At 46.3% G+C, this 24,314-nt stretch overlaps 2 protein-coding genes across 2 annotated transcripts in view; one reads left to right on the top strand and one right to left on the bottom strand.

The window, feature by feature from the left end:
* Positions 1-9,457, bottom strand: part of LOC135919853 (WD repeat-containing protein 36) — a 48,888-nt gene extending 39,431 nt beyond the window's left edge. The window contains exons 1-6 of the mRNA XM_065453816.2: positions 9,196-9,457; positions 8,384-8,411; positions 5,946-6,046; positions 4,740-4,857; positions 2,625-2,812; positions 548-680 (exon numbers count right to left, since the gene is read on the bottom strand). Coding sequence (XP_065309888.1) covers positions 548-680; positions 2,625-2,812; positions 4,740-4,857; positions 5,946-6,046; positions 8,384-8,411; positions 9,196-9,348 — 721 coding nt within the window. The 5' untranslated portion in view covers positions 9,349-9,457. The remainder of the gene's footprint in view (positions 1-547; positions 681-2,624; positions 2,813-4,739; positions 4,858-5,945; positions 6,047-8,383; positions 8,412-9,195) is intronic.
* Positions 9,458-9,854: 397 nt separating this feature from the next.
* Rab3 (RAS oncogene family member Rab3) overlaps positions 9,855-24,314 on the top strand; it is a 104,954-nt gene continuing 90,494 nt past the window's right edge. Inside the window, exon 1 of the mRNA XM_065453817.2 lies at positions 9,855-9,989. The gene's annotated coding sequence lies outside the window, so the exon portion shown is untranslated. The remainder of the gene's footprint in view (positions 9,990-24,314) is intronic.

Consider the following 24,314-nt stretch of genomic DNA (forward strand, 5'->3'; position numbering starts at 1 on the left):
ATCCCCACATGAGACCCCACAAAATGTATATTTGTTACCACTCATCTTTTGAGAGTCAAGCATGATCACTACTACCTACATGCATATTGCATTTGCGCAGGAGGTAGTGCTTATATACGTGTATGCGTGTTTTGTCTAATGAAAATTTATTGGAAGAAACGCTTTGACTGCATCTATTCACTCATCTTTCAGTCTGTCTGTACTTGTGCACTAACTAGCTATTAAAGCATAACTTTTCAATCCAGATCCTGTAAATGTTCTGTGAATTCGCAAGGTCAGGAGACAGGATAACCACTGCTAGCTTACAAAGCAGCAATGTGGAGGCAGTTGTTTGTCCATAACGTTGGTGGCTACATATATGTAGCAAGTGCTGAACTGTTCTACTGCACAAAACGAGCTCAAACATCACAGAGTGCTCATTTCAAGTAAGAGGCACATTGGCCAGTGTACTCAAATATCAGTGCTTGGTGGGCTGCAGCGCAGCACTTCAGTTAACTATTTCAGGTTGTCGCGGTTAACAAGTAGGCAACCCAACCGTGGCACCAACCTGTGCGGAAGGACACAGCCGTCACAGGGCCCCAGTCCTGTTGGAAGCGCATCAGCGTTTCATCATACTTGAGGTTGTGCAGAATAGTTTCCCCACTGGCCAGGCCCACAGCAACCACGTCCACTGCAGGAGACTGATCAAGATGCATTGGGTTCAAAAACGGCACACGTGAGTTTTTGCCATACACGCCTCCTCTGGACTATTACGGGTAGTACTTCCAGTACATTCAGTATGTATATGCAACTCAGGAATTTTGTTACATGTTCTATAGGACTGATATTTCATTTATGTACAAACCAGAGTGCAGCAAATTCGGAAAAATTTCAGCTGTAATGCCTCCAACAGCCAGCAGGAGATGAGCCAAACCTTCACTGCGGCATGCAAGCATTCATTCAACAAAGAACATGAAAAGAAGTGCGTACAACCCATGACAAGATGACATGCTGAAAGCATTTACCTAAAGTCAATGTTAGCTTCTTAAGTGGCTATGTGCTACAGGCAAGTTGAACAGCTCAAATGAGTTGGAATTGATTATTTTATCTAAATTTCTCTACCTAGCAGCTCGAATGCCTTTTGCAAGCATGCATTGATAATAAAGGATGACCTGCCATGGTTGCCCAGTGGTTTTGGCATTGCGCTGCGAAGCACAAGGTCATGGGATCTAATCCCGCAGCCGGGATACTTAGTTTTGGTTGGACGCTAGTGCCGCCTGCTCCCATTTGCTCTTTTGTGTCATACATTTGTCCCGCTACATGCTCGGGGCACTCCAATGACCATCCAAATTAACTGGCATGTGGCCAACTACGTCCAAATCAACAAGAGTTTGATGCCATCAAAGGGGCCCTGCAACACTTTTTATCAAAGTTGTGCGAAGCATTTCACATGAAAGGATGCAATTTTAGAAGTATTTTGAATCAAAAAGTATCGCAATGCATTCATAGAAGCAGAGTTTGCGAAATTCAAAGATTGCCCTTCATCCTCTCGGAGGTGCTCTCACTTCTTCAACGGCTTGGCTTGCACTACAGAGGATACAGGGGGAAGAGATGGTGCCCGCAATGCTCTGCTCACTAAACATTAAAGTAGCGTGTAGATTAATTTTGGTTGTCGATTTTCGTGTAGACACCACTACTTGCTGTTTTGGCTCCAACAACACGCTAAGCTAAACTAGGAGGCTGCCAATTAACCAGAGGCTTGCTGAATATGCTCATCTTCCAATAACCTGTTTAGAGTAATTTTACTATACCTTCTTTGCAGCCAAAAACTGCACACGATGTCACCGTTTCGCGTTCATTTTCCGCAAAATGCCAGTGAAGTAAACTTTCCAAATATTGCGCCAGCTGCAGAAACAACAAATGCCACATTTGCGCTGTGCGTCTACTTGCGTTTAGGCGAGTATATATGCGTGCTCAAATTTTACGCACAAAGCAAAATACGCACTGGAATGCGCAGCCATACACTGTGATGCTGGTCAGTGAAACTTGAGCGACGTCACAATACTGCGCTAGAGGAGGCGGCACAACTCGAGCAGGCAATGACCGCCGAATACAGAAAGTACCAAGATGAATTTTTATGTGCACAATCTGAATGCAGCGATATTTTGTCATTATTTAATATGTCAAGTATGATGACCATTGTTACCGTTGCAGGCACTCTGGTAGCTGTTAATAAAGTTAATAATGATGGTGATGTTTTCACACATCTAGCCAACAGTTGCATGAGGGCACCATGGCATCATCATTTGCAGTTTAGATGGTGGGGGCTTGACATAGGTGTAGGAAAACATGACCGATCTTTGCAGACATTGCACGTTCCCTGCTGCATGAAACTGAGTAATTTGCCATGCTCTGAGCGTGTTCCAAGGTCTCTTTAATGATGCATATGCTTGTCAAGACCAGAGGGTGAGTCCTAATTATTCGATTTTCTAAATTGGGGTCAGATTAAGGATATTTTACTGTAGTACCATCAAGAAGTTCCTGAGATGCTGTCACGCTGTTTGTGGCACTATTTAGCTTAGGACTTCCTTTCAGAATGTTCCTGGACAAATAACATAAGGCTGTTCTGAATTGAAGCCACTAACCTGTTCAAGAGCAGTGACAGCGCTCTGCCAGCCGGAGAATGTGTACACCAGTGTTCCAGTCCGGATGTTCCACAGCTGCAGGGGTCCCTGCTCACTGCCCACCAGGATCTTGTTTACATAAGTGACTGGATGGAGCAGCGTGCTGGCCCGGAACGAGGCGGAGTCGAGTGACAGCTCCAGGTAGAGCTCTGTGTACGGAAAGCATGAATGAGGCAGGCTACATCAGAGAAGCTAACAAGGACAGCATGTTTTCTTGATTACAGGCAAGAAGGGTAATTCTTTAAGGAGACGCTAAAGAGAAAAATAAGTAATAAGAAAAGTAAGAGACGCAAACACAAAAGACAGGTGGCGATGCTGTCTTGGTCTTCTTACAGCAGCTCTCCATGATGTTATAGATTTTGATAAGGTATACTTACTGAAGTTTAGCTAATTTGTTCATCAGTGAAGATGGATTGCATTACACTTTAAAGAAGCTAATGACTGAACATAGCAATTTTTGAAAACTTTTGTTACCCTGCAACAGCCCAAATATGATAAACTACTTTGAAATCTGTAACATGACACTTATGCAGCAGTGCAGAGGCTTCAATGGAAAATTTAAAAAAGAAATGTAAGTATAGCCTTCGTTTTCTCCTCTTGCGATAAAATTCATAAAAATAAAATTTACAGTTGGACCTTGTTATAACGAAGTAGCATCTGATGGAAAAATAGCTTCGTTATATCTGACATTCATTATAAATAACATGTATGTCACACTGCAATAGTGGCAATAAATTTATTTACTTCATTACATTAGATAGTTTGTTATATCAAGGCTTGACTGTATAAAGAAGACGTGATCAGTGTAAGCTGATTTAGTGTTTATCTTTAGTTTCCCTTTAAATTTATTACCACTAACACTATGCTAGCCAGTGAATGCTCAATTCTAGTCATAGATACAGAGCTTCCCAAGGGAAAAATTTCCTGCTCTTTCTAGGGAAATCTGCAATAATGCCCGAAAGGAAGCACTGGCTGCATGTTCCAATGGCAGATCTAGAGCACACAGACTCGAAATCAAACCACGGAGTAGTCAACACCATTTTAGACAGAAATGGATAGAGTCAACTGGAAGGCTGCATGACAAACTCGCACGCGCTGCTGTTGACAAGGATGGTATGTCCTTTTGATCGTGTGTCACTTCGGTCACAAAATGGGCCCATCTATGAGAGTGTACATTAGTCCAAAATGCCGTGCCTGCGTTTTTACTCCAACAACTCTGAAACAGGATTTTGAACTTATCACTGTTTTTTTTTTTCTGCAGATTTCAAAGCAAGACTGCATTTCTTAACCTACATAGTTCGAATGAAACCTATGCCACCCTTCCTTGTCTAGTTATTTCAGCACACACACACACGCAAAACTTGAGTAGTATGCACACTTCTCCATTGGAGCAGGGAGTTGTAGAGTTTTGAACTGCTTTTGCTATATGTCTTCAACTAAAGTCTGGACAAACCAGACAAACTACTATGCCAATAGTTTTATTGAATAACGAAGGGCCATAAAATTCTGTAATTTTGCAAAATTTGAGTGAGAATGAAGCAGTGGTAAGCACATAATCTACTTGTAAAAGCAGCTGGAATAAAAATGCAGGCCTATGTAGTACATTTTCAACTAGAGAGACAGAGAAAGAGCTCTTTATTGTGTATTAAAGAAGCAGAGAGGCCTGAAGGTGTAGAGGTATTTGCCTATGTGCTACTCTGCAAGGGAGAAAAAGCTCAAGAAGAAGAGCAGAAGAAAGTGGTGTAAAAGAAAAAAGACAACATAAAAAAATAAAAGGTACAAACAACTTGATATCTTGATTTTATTTTTGAGTCCAACTTGTTCAAACCAATATTTTCGCCCACTAGACTATCAGATGCTTCCCTTTCATCATTTCTCGTCGTTGCTTCTGCCTATATTGGTACCATGACCATTCCATGGCTATGCATTGGAGGTGTGTACCTTTAGGTAGCAAGAGTTATGTGCTCGCAACAACAAAGTCCATGAGGCTATATTTTTCACATGAACATACGACAGCTAGAGCACTAGGCTATCACTTCGACATGTACAGAATGGGTGATGCTGAAACACACGTACCTGCTGTTTTGATTTCCCAGACTATCACCCTGCCGGATTCATCTACAGAAACCAGGTGATTCCCAAATGGAAGCAGCAGCTTGACTTCGTGCTCATGACCACTGAAGGTGTTTTGTAGCTACGAGAAAGGAATGAAAAAGGAAAAGGTGACATCATGCAACACCGCCAGCAAGATGAAACATGACATAACACTGCATCAGCCAAGTCAACAGTGCAAAGTACGCTTTTACAAGTAACACATAATTTGTTTTCCAGATCTGATTGCACCCCAGTATTGATGCAAAGGTCTTGTAGTGAATAGGTTTGAAGTATTGCAAACTCAGGAAAACAACGGAGGCATGAAAGCCAGGCTGTAAGAGCAGAGCATGACTGCATAGTCCAGGGGCCACCTCGAAACCTCTGCATCGACGAGGACAGTGGTTAACTGTCACAGGCAGTTAATTGGCATCAACCATGGCAACACTAGTGAGAGTGAATGGTCTGGAGGCTAGCCTAGGCGCAGGACAGTTCCCGCTCAGAGGAACGACTCCCAATGTACATTCCCTTCTCTCCTTTTGTACCCTTTTTTAGTGGATTTCACCGGCCTTGCAGAAGGGTGGTGAGGCTAGGGTGGCTCCCTCTGTCGTGTAGTCATCCAACTGCTTATATTGATTTTTTATTTAAGAACAAAGGTGGCTCACACTATGTTATAGTCAGGAGAAGTCCCTAACACATCATATCAAGTTGAAGAAATGTTTAAGTGACATTTTCTTGAATGCCAATTATGTGTTTTCTTTAAGAGTAGACAGTACTGTACTTTGAAATATTGCCATGAAATGGTGCTAACCTTTAAGGGATCACAATGGGATACAGGTTGCATGGCAATTTGCGAGTGAAAATATAGTGCAATTAATATTGAACTTGAAGAAAATTATTATTAGAGCTGTCAAGAGCCAGAAAGGTTAAAAAAATAAAAGAAATTGTCTTTGTGCTTGATTTGTACGCTGTGAAGGTCAATGGCAGTTCATAAAGGTGCTCTTCTGAGGGCAGACATTTATATATGTCCTACAAATGAGTCCCTGCTGAAATGGCACATCTGAAGACATCAAACATTTGACTTGCCAATATTTGCACTCCCAACAGTTTATGGAAGTAAACAGGTTCAAGTAATTACTTCACCCCAACTGTCCAATTCCCTATGAAATTAGAAGTTCCCAAAAAAGATACCTCGCTTCCACGTAGCCAGGAGTAAATAGTCTTTCCAGATGCCGTGTAGACCAGCCGGGAGTCGCCAGCAATGCAACTGATATCATCGTCATGTGCCTGGCCTGAAGTGGAACAAGACCACAGTGACATCAGACAAGACCACAGTTTCAAAATGAAAGACGACTGACTCTGCCAAGATCTCTGCTTTTCAATTTGGGCATGTCCATCCCTCTGACTGTGTGTCATGCTCGGGTGACACTTAACCACAGCTCGCCTTAAGACAATGCATTGCACCCAAAAGGAAAGGAACTACACCTGGCTGCACTGCATTTTCACCACTGCTATACACCATGTGAGATTACCGCAAGAATGAGAGGAAGGTGCAGTAAGGACCCCACTGATACAGAGTTATGCTCCATCACACCAACATCGTGAGGTGTATTATAGGCTATCGGTCATGTCAGTCAAACAGCAAAGTCAATGAGAAGTAGTAAACGATGGGCATACCCTCCTCTGGGACATGCAGCCAGCTGGCCTGCACTGTACACCACAGTGAGACAGTATACTGTAAGTGTGCAGCCTCATACTGACACTGCCCAAAGATAGCTTCAACTCTATACCCTTTTGACTATTCCTTTGTGCCATTCATACACAAGAGCACTGGTGATGTTTTTACTAGTTTTCCTTTCCACTCACTTGTGCTTAGTACTATATAACTTATCCTGGTCTGAAGATGTTGGTTTCATTCATGCGAAAGTCATGAAAAAAAATAACTTGAGTGTTTGCAGCAACCACTAAAATGTTCTTCAAAAGAAGTTAGACTGCCCATGTAGAAATCAGTAATATATCCTGCTTTGGTATATGGTGCGGTTGTTTGGAAACCGCACAATCTAGCTGATGTTAATTGGAAGCCATCCAGAAGAAGGCCATTCACTTTGCTTATTGACAGTTTGACAGTGACTTGCGCCCTTCGTCAGCCGTGTTTTCATTAAACATGCAGCACCCGTCAAGCATGAAGAGATATAGCTACTTATTAAAATTTCATCACTCCATTTTAACTGTTCGTCTTGTCTATCACGCAATCATCATTTGTGCTTTGCTGCTTAGTCTTCCACACATAGTCACCACGACCTTAACTTCAAGCATTAATATTCACGTACCAGGACCTCTAAATGTTAGTTTCTTTCCCAGAACAACAGAAGAATGTGACGCTTTACCTGGTGCCATGCACTAATTACCTGCCGATTTATTTTGTCATGCTTAATAAATCACTCATCCTTTTTGTGTGTGCATGTATATGTATGTGTATATTTCTGGAATCGAATTGTACCTGTTTTCTGTGCTTTTATGTCACTGATCCCATTTCACATAGTTCTTGCATCCTTGGTATGGATTCTATTTTTTCCTTACACCTGTTTTACACATTCGTCTCTTTTGTTGACTGCTTCTATTTTCCATGCCCCTGTGTGTATTACTACAAAGCTATTTATGTTTTTTTTTTCAATTTTGTTTTAGTGGCTCTTGTATTTTCTCACCTTGTGCTCTCCCACTACCACTAAAGAGCAGCTACAGGCTGCAGTATGTGCAAAAAAAAAAAAAATACATTAAACAATTTGCAACACTGAGAAGCAGAACCGCAGGAACATGTGCCTCTGGTGGAGAAAATTGGAGGGAGTTGCTGCATCAGTGCCATGACATGAGTGCGTGGCGGAAGGACCCTATCATGACTGTGGCTCCATGCCACTTGCTTAAATGTGGTCTGCAGTGCCTGCGTGCTTCTTTCCATATTTCACAAAGCTGCAGGACATTGGTGTGACACTTCAGGCTACTGGTGGCAATGCTGGCGGATAATCACTCTCACATTCCCCGATGGGATTGGGTCAAAATATTTCCAAAGCCGCGCCGACTTTGCCACTTCCCTCAGCTTTGATCTGCGATTTCGTGCGAGTGCTCGCCTGGGCTCGGTACGGAGGCGGCACACGGCGTCGTTACCGGGGCAGCAGCAAGACATGACTCATGCCTGCCAGCCCGGGCATCCCACCTTGCCCCTCATCTCCTTCTGGCAGAGGTCGAGTCCCACAACATAAGCATCCATAAAATATGTACAATAAAGGCACTTTTGCAGTGACAAACAATGTTATGGTACAACTTGATGTGGCAACTAGACTAGAAGCATCTCCTATTTGCATGGTGTTTTATGACTGTACAGACTACCTGTATCATCATCGTTACGCTGTGCTGTGGCAGGCATGGCGACACACAACATTAATGGAAAATAAGAGACACACAACAAGGGGAGCGCAAACTGTCAACCGAGTTTTATTCAAGAACAATCAAGTTTTTGCGATAACGATGAACCTACAACTAGGCCCTTTTCAAACTCTGCTTAGTTAAGTTACTTGTACTTTTTGACGAAAGCGCTGCATTGAACAAGGCGAGATTTGGAAAGAGGCACTCACTTGCTGTCAGTAGGTCGAGTTTCGTTCCCTGAAAGCAGGTAAAATAGAGGGATGTGTTAAAAATTTTTAATTATCGGCTTTAACACCCCCAAGCAACGCACGGGCTAAGACAGGCACCACAGCAGATGTCTCTAGGTTAATTTGAATCACCTGGTATTCTTCAATGTGTGCCTAAATATAAGTACGCTGTAGCCAACACTGTGGCAGCTGAACAAAACACATACACGTACCAGCATAATATGAAGGAACCGAGCAGCAATTTTCTAAACAATGTGCGCGTGATATTCTGTTAGCTTTTGGTTATTTGTCCCACATACGAGGTTAAACATCACGGCATCCCAGCAGTTAATTGGCGGTGCGTAATGTGTTCGTTCCTTCTTATTCTAATCGCACAGCTGGTCTGCTTCTGAGTTTACTAGCTCCGAAACACTCGCTAGTAAAAAGTAAAAAAAAAAAAAGACAAGCTCGTAGGCTGCTAATCCCGAAGCATTTTTCAAGATAACATCGCTCAAACACTGGCAAAGTACGACATCGCGCAATAAGTCTTAGTATTATGATATCAAAATGTTGCTATAACCCCACACAAGCAGTGACAACTTGAAAATTTCCCTGAAACTAAAAGCACAACCCGAGAAGCGAAGCTTCACCTCCGATCACAAATACCGTGCTTCCGAGTTTGATCGAAATGCAGAAAATTTATGTGGCTCCGGCAGCAAGGAATGTTAGGTGCTACATTTCCAGTTCACACTACACGTTTTATCGGGAGAAAACGAGTCAGTGGCATTCACCACACTTAAACTAATGCTACTTACGCCGAAGGTGTGAAAGCACCTCCCAATAGAAGTGATGACAAGGTGCTCTTTCCGCCTGTGAATATACCGCAGTACAAAAGGCACGTGGTTGCAGACGTAACCCAGTGCTCTGTACCCTTGGAATATTCGACTTGGACAGGTGTCGGCCTTCATTGTTCTAACACCAGTTCTGAAAAACCGTTTGTTCAACCACAATCATCAGGTCAACAGTGCTTGCAGCTAACACCACGCGAGACACATGGCACAACGGCACAAGATTGTCTTGAGTTGGATTCATTCGCAACTTAGGCACATGGTAGCTTGTACGTGGATAGCACACGACAAACGGAGATCAACAGTTATAGTTCTAATTTGTTCGTTACAGCATAAATGCCCTGAAGTTTAGAAAAGTATAGCTTTGTTTAAAATCAAAACAAGTTACCTGTCTGATAATCTGTGTTCAAGCAAAAAAAAAGAACCTTAATTTTTCACATTATGTTTTTCTACATGCACATTTCTACAAAAGTATGGAGCCTGTGTAACTGTTAAAAAATAAATTAATTCACTAGTATTATTTCTTTGCTTCGTTGTTCTCGGTTAATCTTGGACTTCTATGCGAGCGACGGTGGGGCCGAAACCGTAAGGCCTACGATTCATACGGGCATTTGGGTGCTTGCAGTGAAGACCAACCTCGACCCGAGCCGCCAAACAGGAGTGTAAAAAAAGATTGGGTCAAGTCGCCAAGAAGCAAGTGTGAGAGGGAGCTCCTACGAAAACAACAAAACAACCAAACTCCGGATTCACCCATCAGAACTGTGAGTCTCTCCGGCAAACCGGTCCGGTGCCTGCCTGTTCGCTCGCGCCTCGACTGCTTCGCGCGAAGTTTTCATCGCCGCAACTTGGCTCCGGGCTATCGCGATGTCCGCGAACCTGCGATTGGCTGCGAGCCAACGTGTCAGCAATCTAACGGTTCTTGTCGCAACTGACCGCTTCTGGCGCCTATCCGCTCGCGCGTGTGAACCGCAACATGCCTCAAATGTCGCAACTGCGACGTAGAGCGCTGCCAAGTGTTGTGCTGAGGCTACGTTTTTATGAACACGATGCGCCGTGATCACTGGCAGGGCTCATGTTTTGGACGTTTAAAACCTTCCTTGCTTAACTGACGGCCTGCTTTGAAGACGAATAAAGAAAACTGCGATTTAAAAGGAAAACCCCCAAACTGTAGGTAGTGTACCTTCGATCGACAGAAACGAAAGCTTTCGCACCGAAACCCGTGCTTCACCTCTGTGTTTTCTCGTGTCACACACACACACCCGTTAGGTATGGTTGTCTTGCTGTCATACTTTTGCGAACACTTGTGCGAATTTTACGCATCCTGCGCGGTGTTTGAACCCTTGCTCATTTTAAGAACGGCCAGTTTGTTTCGGTACAAGTGCGGGCCCGTTTAGTCCTAAACCGGTGACACCTGTGTTTCTCCGCGGCGCACGTTGACTTCGTCACAGAAACTGGAGCTCGGACACCGCGTTCTCGCGTTGCCGCTCACCTAAATAACGTTTCATGCGACACAAACATGTTTTGCCTTCGCAAGTCAACCGTAAAGCAACCCGTGTTTTCGCCTATATGTATGCGTGCTCGCGTAACAAGCTCGCTGTAATATATAGCCGGAAAGGTGGCAGCATGTCATCGGTCTGCGGAATACGCGCAGGTGTCTTATATCTAGCCGAGGTCAAACCGTTCAGGTATACGCGACCACCTGCTGCATACGTATTATACTCGCGCACGGTCCGAAACTTCGTTTCGACAGCTTGGTGTGACACACCGACCACACAGAAATAAATGCTCGTGCCATAGTCTAGCTGTGACACCGCTCTGCGCGGTTACACCCCGACTGCTGCACCCCGTTGATTCCCCTAATTGGGAAGAGCACTTTTGTTGCAGTCTCTGCCAAAACTTTCGAAGCCACTGACTGCACCTGTGGGGCCATAGGATAAGGGACCAGCTGGCGGGGCCGCCTACTGAGGTTCCTGTAGAAATTTCGTTGCTCAAAATAAATCATGTGAGAGGAATGAGAACCATTTGTGAGAACTTGTGACTGAAAGGGCCGGTGATAAGGCGAATATCCAGTGGACAAAACATCATTTGCCTGCCACTTGTTCAGCTTCTTTGGGTTTAAGCATCTTTGACATTGCCTTGTTAGCTACTGTTGGGTCATTCTTATTTGCCATTATGCCCAAACGAAGCATAAACTTATTCGCAAAAAAATGCATCGTAGTAATTCATTTATATTCTGTGAGGCTTACTAGCGTTTTTTCTAGGGTTTTGAGATTGAGGACCTACAGTTAAAGCAAAAGAATGGAAACTCGGCGTGTCAGTTCTCCTTTAAGCTGCTCGGAACATCTGAATGTTGGCCTCGCTTCTCGGAAGCACCGTGGCTCCAAACAGCACTGCCGATGTGTCTTTACCAGGGCTTTGTGCACTTGGCCTTTCACTTGGGGTGATCCTTGTTTTTTTTTTTTTTACATTATACTTCCTGAAACATTCCACTTCCGCGTTTGCTTGATATGCGCGTGATATACACGCGTTGTCTGCCTGCGATGCCTAAGCTTGGTGAGGGGCGCTCCAATATATACAATACAGATTCAGGTTGTTAACGTGAGAAATCAGTTTTTTCGAATGAAAGCTTCAGCGTGCCCGCCGTTATGCGTCGAGAATCTCCGGGGTACCGAGGACACACTGTTTACTCCATCCTCGGTCGCATTCAGTGTGAAACGGTGTAATGTCACTCTCTCTGCCGCGATGACTCAGCGGATATGTGACGCTCTGCTGCTGAACGCCAGGTCACGGCTTCGATATTCTGACGGCCGCATTTCGGTGGAGACGAAATGCGAAAACGCTGGTGTTCTTCTCCACTGTGTAATAGTATGTAGCTTGTTAAAGAACCCCGTGTCGTATAGGCTAAAAAAGAAATAAAAAATAACGTCTTTATTGGGGGAATGGCCTCAAGGCCTGTGAGGGGAGTGGGTGAAAATATCGCTGCGCCCGCCTGCTCACAGCGGGGAGTCCAAACCGGCCTCTCAGGTGTTTGAGATGATCGTGTGGTATGAGTCACCGTTTATCCAATGTGTTTAGCCAATGTAGACCGTGTTCGTCTTGCGCGCTGACTTTAGCGACGTCTCGTCCTTGCAGCTAGGCAAGCCTACTCAGTAAACGAGGTGTGCCTACGTGTTCATCATCTTAATGGCAGCGGGGTAACCACTAGTAGTCGATTTGGTGTGTTCACCGGCACTGCTGCTTCGATTCCACTTTTCCGCGACGAGAGGTGTCAGGGCGACACCCCAAAATGAAGCCTGCGCTCTAAATACAGTTTACATCTTTAATTCGGGGGCAAATCTTTCTCCCACCTGGAATTACTGGGAGCGCAGCGTTAAAAGCAAAAAGATTCTCGCAAGATAGGTGCGGATTATTTCGGGGGACAAAGGTACGCCCCCTAAGGGTGTGACATCTGTTACCCCCCCCCCCCCCCCCCAAGGGGTGCAAACTGTACGTGGGGAATCCCACTTAGTCAAAATTAATACGGGGCTCTCCGCCATATGTGGCGTCTCTCATCCGGCGTTGCTCACTGGAGCGAAAACCTCACCGATTCAATCACTAATTTAGCTCTCTCTCTCTCTCTCTTTCAAGCAGCATAGTGAGCTCAGCTCTCCATTCACTTCAACGTTACTCCATCTTTTTGTCACGCGATTCTTCCCTTTTCTTACCATAATCTAGACCTATCTATAGCACTATACCGTGAGGAATACTCTGTAGCAATCCCGTGCTAAACTTAATGTTGGCTTGCCGCCGACAAGGTTAAAGGGGATTGTATAAAGATCAACAGTAAATAAGTTTAGACGAGTAGGGTGATCTTTACCAACTCGATTGGCGATAAAAGAACCCTCTCTGTGCGGCGCTATACTTTGTACGCTCCACACTAGCTGTGCGTCTTCCTCGTATCGATCACACCCTTATACGTACGGCTCACGTACCCTCTTTGCAGCGCAAATGCATTCTCCCAGTCATTACTTTCTCGGGCGTCACCTAAAGTGGAACCACTTCCCCGCAAACATTGTTTCCCCATCTGCGATAATGCCTCTCTCCGTGCACTGTCCCGACCTTGCTTGCTAGAGGAAACGCTTTTCGAAACTTGGTGGCTTCAGTCTTGGCTTTATTTGGAGTAAAACGTGATGCTTCATTACCGGTTAGCGATTGCGTATAGATCCAAGTAGATTCTTTCAAGCTCGAGCTGATGCGGTGCGTGTGTATTGTCCTTTCTTTCGTCCTTCTCTCTTAGATGCATTTACAGGTTTGCTTTACTTACTAGAGTGCAATTCCACGTACTGGTATGTACCGTTACACATTATTGACCGTCATCTTTTTTCTTGCTTTATTGTACTCATTGGAGTCCTACCAAAGTATCATGTAGGTCAACCTCTCCGAACTCATATTGCACTGCACTCCTCAATCTCTTGAATATGCTTTGTAACCCAATCCCCTCTTTAATGCTTTGAAACGTTCGCATATGGCATTATAAATACATAAATTTAAGAAGAAACGTTGCTTTTTGCTGGATAAAACGATCGCCGTACTTCATTAAATTTCGATCCAGAACCTTACATATAGCACGGTTATGTCATTATGACGTCACGGATTTTATGTTACTTTCTCGTGTTTGCCCCCACCCCCTCCCCTCCGCCGTCTTGCCTGCTGGAGGAAACATTTTCGAAACTCTATGGATTCAGTCTTAGCGTTCGTTTGGAATTAAATATGTGATCATCCTTTTTGCTGATTTGCGAATATACCTATAGGTTCAAATAGACACTTTTCGAGCTCCCTGAGGTGTCACGGCGAGTTAATGCAGGAACTTAAAGGCGGCGTCGTCACCGGTCTCTCTTGCGTCCTTTTCTTTTTTTTTTACCCAAATATTATGTCGTGCCAATTTAAAGTAGTCATTTTGCATGTTTCAGAAGCAGATTTTTTTTTTCTTTACTTAGCCGTTCCTCTTTGGTATCCGCTGTGGTGTAGCCCAGTGTCTATGTCGTTGCGCTGTTGGACTCAAGGTAGTAGGTTCGATTCCCGCCGCGGCCGCCGCATTCCGAAGTGGGCGGAATGCAGAAAAAACGCTTCGTTCATGTGCCGTGCATCGATTGGATGCTCGTTAAAGGTGCCCGCAATCAATCCGGAGTGCCTTCCTCCTCCCCAACCACGCCGTGCGTCGTAATCAGATTGGGGTTTTTCGCGCGTAAAACCCCAGACTTTAGTAACATAATTCGATTAACTTTCCTCATTCGTGCCCGTTTAAGTAGGTACTGACACGTATTTTCAAAGTTGTATAATCAAAGTTGTATAAAAGTTTCAAAGTTGTATAATTGTATAGAATTTTTTCTCGCGCAATATCGTAACGTTAAGCAAGCTTGAATGTTGGGAAAACGCTTCTACAAGACGGGCAAACGAATTTATACTTATAGGTTGTCTCGCATTGCCGGAACGGGCGTTATAGCGACATTATTTGTGAGGTCGTGACATATCAGAGCAAGGTTTGTCGCCATCGCGCAGCTGTAAGGGTAGGTACGGTTGGGTGATTCGTCAAAATAAAAATAAATAAACAAAAATAAACAGGAGCGCCACGCGCATTTCTTTCAAGCTGCGCTCTCGTGCCGACAGCTGCAGCGATCGCAGGAACAATGCCGTACGGCCAGTGTGTCGTGACGTCACGACACACGTATCTCCCGGGTACCGCGAAGCCGTCACTGGTTTGTAGAAACAGTAATCGTATAGTAAATAATTTACGACGCCCGATCTGACGCTTGACAGTATGTTTTCCCAAGGTTTGGAGGGTATATATATATATATATATATATATATATATATATATATATATTTAAACAAACAAGCCTAAAGTTTTATGTAAGGATGTTCCCTTCTTCTTCTGGCAGCTCACTTAGAAATCGTGTATGAACTGCCTTGAGGGCACACACAGCAACATCCTTTCGTCTGTTCCACGTTTTCTTTCTTTTTTTCTTTTTTTCGGGATTTTCCTGGGCGGTGTGAATTGCGTTACGCTTTCCTGTATACTCCCTTCCCATGGTGGTCGTTGAGCGACGTCGACACATCCACACTCCGGATGTGCCCGACTCTCAAACGTCCTCGGATGTGTGGCGCGCGGGCAAGTGAGCGAAGTGTGTCTGCAGATCCTCCCCCCACCCCCACCCCTCCCTTCCCCCCACCCCCTGTCGATCCCCGTCGTTGCTTTCCGAGGCGGGTGAACATCCGGTCAGCAAGGGGGAGCTTCGGCTCCGGGCCAACTATACCGTACGATTTCCCTGTTCCGATAACATGTAATACGAAGAATGAATGCTTCTGTGAGACAACCGCTCGACCGATTTGAATGAAATTGGTTGCTTTTGAGAGAGAGAGAGAGAAATGCCAGAAATTCCAAGAAGGAGAATTTAGATTTAAGGGCCTCGTAACTCTGCGCCAAAAGCAGACATCTCAATTCTGTAAACTGCATCCGTTGGAGCATCTGAAACGGACAAAAGAAAAAAGTTATAGATTTACAACTTACGTGAATTTGTTACAACGCTTGCGAGGGTTTTGAAAAAGTTCTACTCATAAACTAGTGGTATATTTCACAGGGGGGGGGTGTAGAAGCGTAAAATTTATCCGCTTTAGCTGCATTAGGTGCAGTTTACAGAACTGTGATATCCTTTCTCATTTACATATCGGAGTTGTAAACTTTAAGCTTTTAGAATTTTTTGCAATTTTCAACAGCTTCTACTAAAAAAAAAATCAGGACCTAAAGAGAATAAACATTTAATAATGCGAATCAGTGAGAGTTTTTTCTTCACCAAAAATTTAAAAAACGCCTACTACGGTTTCTAGATTTTAGCTTAAAAAAGGTAACAAACCTAATCGAACTCGGTTCACCGGTTGCGAGAAAAAATATTCATTCATTCATTCATTCATTCATTCATTCATTCATTCATTCATTCATTCATTCATTCATTCATACAGATGCCTACAGCGCCCTCTTGAGCATTATTGTAGGGGGAGGGGGGAAGTACAGAAACAAGTGCAGTAAAAATACAAAACAAGTGACATACCTTGCAGAGTGCTTGACAAAACCGTATTTTATATAGGAGTTCCGGGTCTAAAGTTTCCTCTTAACCCGGCCGGCCGTTCACTTTTGAGCTTCAGCTGTACGACTGCGCTTGATTGGCTAAACCCGCAAATAAAGTTCCTATGGGTAACATATATATATATATATATATATATATATATATATATATATATATATATATATATATATATATATATATATATATATATATATATTGGCATTACTAGAGCTACACGAAAGGTGGAGCACCCCGTTCGGTAAAGAAAAAAAAAGAAAGAAAGCGGAAAGCATCGACACATGCATGTGACACCGTTCACAATTACACGTCCGGACAACTAGGGAGCTTGTAAAAAAAATGATCAGGCAACAAGGCAATGACAACAGTGAAACAAAAGGGACGTTGCCAGGTGCACGTACAAGGTTGGGTTCGCTGAAGGTCATTGAAGGTACGTATTTTCGGTCGATCACTTTCGGCGGTACTATCACTTTCGCTATGGGTTTGCGAACATTCGAAACTTTCGAATAACAAATCGAACAGGGCACTATTCGATACGGTAGTCGAATCTAATAGTCCAGGTTTCCAGGAATTTAATAGTCCAGGTGCACGTTAGAGAACCTGGGGTTCTCTAACGTGCACCTAAATCTAAGTACATGGGTGTTTTCGCCCCCATCGAAATGCGGTCGGCGGGATTCGATCCCGCGACCTCGTGCTCAGTAGCCCAACACCATAGCCACTGAGCAACCACGGTGGGTGGCGTTAACAACGGGAAGTCGGGTTAACTGAGAAGCTTGTAGGCGAGAAACTATCGACTGACCCCTCATCCTAGCTGCTGCTCTTTGACACTGACGGTAATTAAATGAAGGTAACCACATGCACTTAGTCGAGTTGGTGCCCGCTAAATGAGTTAAGTATACAGTATTACGACACCGCGTATCGTTTTAAGGGAATCCACACTTGCTAAGATTGACCGAATAATTAATTTGCTTATGCCTAAATAGAGACACCAAATTCGTAGGCTGAATAAGGCGAGGTGTTGGCTTATTTAAAGAGCACTGAAGTGAGAGTTGAAGTCAGCTTATGATAAGGACTTATATTGTCACCCAGCTATGGCAACTAAAACAGTTTAGCACCGACAGACTGGGACAAAATGTCTGCCTTTAGCGATGGCTGGTCCTCGGAGAGCCCGCGCGCAACCACGAACTTCGTCGTTCTCGCCTTAAGGGTCCGGTGTCAACACGTGCAAACCTATTTCGCTTCATTGCTCCCCTCTCAAAAGCGACCGGCCCGGTCGCTTCAAGGGCAGCGGGCGCGCACTATGGGCAAGAGTGTCAACTTGAAAAGACAAAAAAAAAAACACATAAAGGAATGTACACAATGCTGAAGCGGTTTGTGAGGGTTGCTTAGCCCTGGCGTGCGTAGTACGGCTTCATCCGTACTACGTGGACGACTTCAGCACGTGGACGGCGTCGGTTCGAACCAGGATCAGAGGTTCGAGGCACCACCTCGTAGTTCACATCACTGAGGCGGCGTACGACTTCGTAGGGGCCGAAGTAGCGGCGCAACAATTTCTCTGAGAGCCCGCGGTGCCGGATAGGCGTCCACACCCACACGCGGTCGCCTGGTAAGTACTGCACATTCCGTCGGGTCCGGTTGTAACGGCAGGCGTCGGCATTCTGCTGGATGCGGATGCGATTCCGAGCAAGCTGGCGAGCTTCCTCGGCTTTCTCGACGAAATCTTCAGTGTTGTCATTCCTTGTGGTTCCTTGGTCTACCGGCAGCATGGCGTCTAAGGGGGTTGTAACGCGACGTCCGTAAACAAGCTCGAATGGTGTAAACTCGGTGGTCTCCTGCACAGCGGTATTGTAAGCAAACGTGACGTAGGCAAAATTTCATCCCTTGTTTTGTGTTCCACATCAATGTACATGGAGAGCATGTCGGCTAATGTTCTGTTTAGGCGCTCTGTTAAGCCGTTAGTTTGGGGATGATAGGCTGTGGTCTTTCGGTGGTGGGTGTGCGTCAGTGTGACGACTTGTTGCAATAACTCCGCTGTAAACGCTGCACCGCGGTCAGTAATGAGTACAGCGGGTGCACCGTTGCGAAGCACGATGTTGTGGACGAAGAAGCTGGCGACTTCAGCAGCAGTTCCCCGCGGCACAGCTTTTGTCTCCGCATAGCGAGTTAAATAGCCAGTTGCCACGATTATCCACTTATTTTGCAAGGAGGACGTGGGGAACGGCCCAAGAAGGTCCATTCCGACTTGCTGGAACGGCGCCGGAGGCGGATCCAAAGGCTGGAGGAGGCCGGCAGGCTTGACGGGTGGAACTTTACGCCTCTGACAGTCACGGCATGTTCGCACATAGCGCTGAACCGATGAAAATAGGTGTGGCCAATAGTATTTTTGCCGTATGCGCGCTAATGTCCTCGCGAAGCCTAAGTGGCCGGCACAGGGATCGTCGTGACACGCCTGTAAAACTTGCTCGCGCAGTGTCGTCGGAACGACGAGAAGGAACGTTTCCTGGCTGTTCTCGAAATTTTTCTTGTACAGGACATCGTTTCGCAGGCAGTACGACGTCAATCCTCGTGAAAGTGGGCGTGGGACAACAACGTCAGCTCCCTCGAGATATCGGATGACTGGAAGCAGCTCAGAGTCTGCACGTTGATAGTCAGCCATGCGCACCACGTCGACGACACCAAGAAACGGCAAATCTAGCTCCAAGTCGGAGGATGTCAAAGGAATAGGAGAACGTGACAAGCAGTCAGCGTCGCTATGCTTATGGCCGGATCTCTAAACAGTGATGTCTTATTCCTGGAGGCGGAGGCTCCAACGAGCGAGGCGACCTGACGGGTCTCGTAGATTGGCAAGCCAGCAGAGCGAGTGGTGATCACTGATCGCTCGAAATGGCCGGCCGTATAAGTAGGGTCGGAACTTGCTGATGGCCCACACAACTGCTAAGCATTCTTTTTCGGTCGTTGAATAATTAGCTTCTGCTTTTGTCAGACTACGACTGGCGTACGCAATTACACGTTCTGCGCCATCTTGCCATTGAACCAGAATGGCCCCGAGTCCTACGTTGCTGGCGTCGGTGTGTATTTCAGTTGCCGCGGTGGCATCAAAATGCGCCAGCACTGGAGCGGATTGAAGGCGTTTACGCAATTCGGTGAAGGCCTGCTCTTGTTCTTCCGTCCACGCAAAGGGCACATTTTGTCGCGTCAGTCTCGTGAGCGGTTCAGCAATCCTTGAGAAGCCTTCAACGAAACGACGGTAGTAAGCGCAGAGGCCCAGGAACCGCTGAACAGACTTTTTGTCTTTAGGACGAGGAAACTCGGCAACGGCAGCGAGTTTTTCTGGGTCTGGTCGTACTCCTTGGGCGCTGACCACGTGGCCTAGAAACTTGAGTTCCTGGAAGCCAAAGTAACATTTTTCAGGCTTGATGGTGAGGTTGGCCTTGCGTATTGCGGTAAGAACACTTCGTAGCCGGGCGAGATGTTCATCGAACGTGCTGGAAAACACAACAACGTCGTCTAGGTACACTAGACACGTCTGCCACTTTAGTCCAACGAGTACAGTGTCCATCATTCGTTGGAACGTAGCAGGGGCGGAACAGAGACCGAAAGGCAGCTTTTTACATTCGTACAGCCCATCGGGAGTCACGAAGGCGGTTTTTTCACGGTCACGCTCGTCCACTTCGATTTGCCAGTAGCCTGACTTTAGGTCTAACGAAGTGAAGAACTGAGCATGACGCAGACGGTCCAAAGCGTCATCGATCCGTGGCAGGGGATAAACGTCGCGTTTGGTGACTCGGTTAAGCCGTCTGTAGTCAACGCAGAAGCGGAGTGTGTTGTCTTTCTTTTTTACTAGTACGACAGGCGATGCCCACGGACTTGTCGACGGCTGGATGACGTCATCATTTAGCATTTCTTGAACTTGACGCTTAATCGCCTCCCGCTCCATAGGTGACACGCGATACGGATGCTGACGAACAGGCCGCGCCGACTCCTCTGTAACTATCCGGTGTTGCGTAACGGAAGTGCGCTGGACTTTGGATTCCGTGGAAAAACAGCCGGAGAATTCTGTCAGTAGGCCCAGCAGCTGATCCTTCTGGACATCTGCTAAGTCAGCATTAATGTGGACGCGGGTATTCAGGCTGGCGTGAGCTGTTGCGTCCAGTGAAGTCACTTGTAACGTGCCGATATCGGAGAAGTCAGCAATTTCGTTCAGGAATGCCACAGCTGTACCTTGAGGGACGTGCTGATACTCATGGCTGAAGTTTGTCAACAACACTTGCGAGCACTTATGCTGTATTCGAACAAGGCCGCGGGCGATGCAGATGTGTTTTTCAAGCAGCAGCTGGATATTTGCCTCGGCAATACCCTCATAGCCGTCGAATGCGTCGCAGGTGACGAGGGTCAATACGCTGCTTCTTGGCGGCACCGTGATGTTCTCGTCAACAATCCTCAAGGCGTTGACATACGTGTCGTCAGTGCTGCTCCCTGCTAAGACCTGCGCCGTCGAAAACGTTACCCGCGACTTTTGTAAGTTGATCATAGCTCCATTAGCCTGCAGAAAGTCCATTCCCAGAATTAGGTCCCTCGAGCAGCTTGGGAGGATAACGAAATCTCCGAGGTACGTAAACCCACGAATGCTCACTCGGGCTGTGCATCTTCCTACCGGGGTTAGCAGATGTCCTCCTGCAGTTCGAATCTGCGACCCTGTCCACTCGGTAGAAACTTTCTTCAGCTTGCAGGCAAGGTCCATGCTCATAACTGAGGTGTCCGCCCCAGTGTCGATTAACGCCGTTATTTCTTCGTCGTCTATGGTGACGGGAATGTTCGACGTTACTACCTCTCGTAAGGTGTTCGACTCCGTCTGTACGTCTGCGTCGTTCTGTTTTCGTCGTTGTCGTCGTAGTGGAGGATATTGCGTACGGTCGTCGTCAGCGGCCTCACCTCCGGAGGTCGCTGAACTCAGTTTTCCCGACCCGCCGGGCTAGGCGAGCGGCGTCTCAGAGCGCCGCGAGTAAAGGATTGGCTTGGTGATGGAGACCTGTAACGAGCAGGAGACGACGAACGGGGCTCCGGCCATCGCTGATCAACATTGCGACGATTTGTGACGAAACTCTCTATATCCAGCGGCCGCTCACCAGGTCGTGGACGAGGTGCATTCGGCGAGAATCCACGAAGCCCCACATGACGATAAGGACACATTCTGTAGATGTGCCCGGCTTCGCCACAATGAAAACAAAGAGGTTTGTAGTCTGGGGTGCGCCAGACGTCGCTCTTCCTAGTCCTTGCTTCGGCGATGTGTGGTGGGTTGCGAGGCAGCCTGAAGCTTACGTCCATTTGTTGAGTGGGGTGTACCATGCTGCATGCACTTGAGGGTGGCGGACGGCGTACTGCTTCAGCGTAACTCATTTCGGCGTGCGGTACCTGCGGTGGTGCCTCGTACTGTCCAGGAACATGGACGGCCTGTCGGACCTCGGCGCCGCACCATTTCCGCAATGGAAAGTTGTCCCACAGGGGCCGTGGTCGTCTGCATCTTCTGCAGTTCCTCCTTGACGACAGCCCTGATGAGTTCTCGCAAGGCGCCAACGTCGTTACCGAGGGTAATGGCAGAGAGCTCCCTTGAAATCACGGCGTCGCGGTTGTTTTGCCTGGCCCGCTGTTGAAGGGCCTTTTCCATAGTAGTGGCTTCGTCATGGAACTCTGCAAGTGTCGTCGGCGGATTTCGAATTAGGCCAGCAAAGATTTCCTCTTTGACGCCGCGCATGAGATGGGGCGCCTTCTTTGTTTCAGTCATCAAAGGGTCCGCACGTCTGAACAGCCGATTCATGTCTTCTACGTACGCAGTCACTCGCTCATTGGGGCCTTGAATTCTTGCCTCCAACGCTAACTCCGCTCTCTCCTTCCTGTCCGCCCTGGCGAAGGCATTGAGGAACTGCCTACGAAATTCTTCCCATGACGTCAGTGTCGCCTCGTGGTTCTCAAACCATATTTTCGCGGAATCTTCAAGAGCGAAGTACACGTAACGTAGCTTACGCTCGTGGTTCCAGTCGTTGAGTTTGGCAACCCGGTCAAAATGGTCAAGCCAGTCATCGGCGTCCTCGGAAGCACTTCCGTGGAACAGATTCGGCGTCCGGATGTGATTGACGACAACGTGCGATGCTGCAGGAGTGGCGGGAGGTGGTTGGGTCGTCATTTTAGTTCGTTCAGGTAGCAGACCGTGCTGTGGCTGGAGTCCCTGGAGGCGTCGGCTGGCACGTACGTGCACAGGGGTAAGCTCGGTTGAACTACTCGCCGGGCTTAGGTCTGGGGTATGCTCCGGAGATCTTAACATCGACCGTACCCAGCACTTCCACCAGAAATGTCACCCAGCTATGGCAACTAAAACAGTTTAGCACCGACAGACTGGGACAAAATGTCTGCCTTTAGCGATGGCTGGTCCTCGGAGAGCCCGCGCGCAACCACGAACTTCGTCGTTCTCGCCTTAAGGGTCCGGTGTCAACACGTGCAAACCTATTTCGCTTCAATATGAAAACTTAATTTTTGTTAATTTAACGATAAAAAGTTAAATTTAGAAGAGAAAATTAAAGTTCCGTTTTTTTCATTTCATGCCGAGACACCCAGCGCCGATACGTGCGCGTAACGCGACGGATTTCAAAGTATTTCTTTTTTTTTTCGTGCTTGGGTTGCGTTGGTTCAGTAAAAGTTCCCGAGACTGGTTATGTTCAATCTTTGAATATATTGGAACACAGTATATAGGCCATTTTTACCGATAGGAGATTTAACTATAGGCCCTCGCAGATGTTGTCAAAATCCGTGACGTCACTGCAATCTAGTGCGGAAACTTCACGGCGGCGTCGCCACCCGTTCTCTCATTTTCTTTTTTTTTGTTCTCTTTTTTTTGCGTACGAAGCCTCCTCTCGTGTCAAGAGTAGCGTTTTTCGTATTGTAGAATTGTAGAAGAATATTTTACTGATACTGGTGAAATCAATTTTCCTGGAAGTGTCCCATTAATGACATTTACATAACAACCGCTGCTCCACTGCGGCAAAATAGCTAGAAATAGCCTGCATGCACTTGCATCGGTCTTTATCCCTGTACGTACTGCAACAGCTTCTGTTACGTCCCTGATAGTGTGTATTCGACAGGAATGAATGTTTCGTAACTTTGAATAGTTTACTTTCTAATCGAATGGCAAAGGCTGCGCGATTTCTATTCGAAAATTTTCAATATAGCACACCCGTAAAGAAAACACATGATGGTTTCGAGTTGTGCCTCACTCTGCGATGCGCTAGCTTCCTTGTTAGCTAAGACGTTACCGCCACCGCCGCGGGAGTGAGTTGGTTTGATCCCCAGACAAGGGCGAATTTTCTTTTTCTTCAGCCTTGACGGTTTCTTTTCGAGAAACCCACACGGGACAAAGCAAGCACATGGGCGACAAAGCACATGGGCACATGGGGACTTGCAACTGACGCTTATCGCGTGCTGCGCGCGGAATACTACACTCTAAAGCGGCAAACACCTAGGGAATCTGGAAAAGGGTGATCACGCATGATTGCATATGAGGTGCCACTATAACCGAGCCGCGCACGTGTACAAACAACTATAAGAATTCGACCTCTTCAAAACGGTTACTCGGAGGCGTGCTTTAACGCATATATTGTGCCTTTCCTCATCCTGTGCGCTTTTTGCATACTTTCGTAGTATATAGCTGTGTTGCCCGGATGTATACGCAGACACCTTTATGTGCATTTAGATTTTCATTTGCAGAAAGACCCTTATTAACAAAACCCGTGAGGGTGTACTTTGTAGCTGTCTGCTATACATGTATACTGTCCGGTGAATGAGACTTCCCCTTTCGTGAAACCTCCTCAACCTTGCGGATTTTCGCTTGCTGTTTGCATAGCCTCCGCCGTATAGCCATGCCACGCACGGGTTTGCACAGTGGGCTATGTGTGTGAGACGTCGTGTAGTAGGATCGAG

Source organism: Dermacentor albipictus, chromosome 9 (assembly GCF_038994185.2).
Source record: "Dermacentor albipictus isolate Rhodes 1998 colony chromosome 9, USDA_Dalb.pri_finalv2, whole genome shotgun sequence".
Taxonomy (NCBI): domain Eukaryota; kingdom Metazoa; phylum Arthropoda; class Arachnida; order Ixodida; family Ixodidae; genus Dermacentor; species Dermacentor albipictus.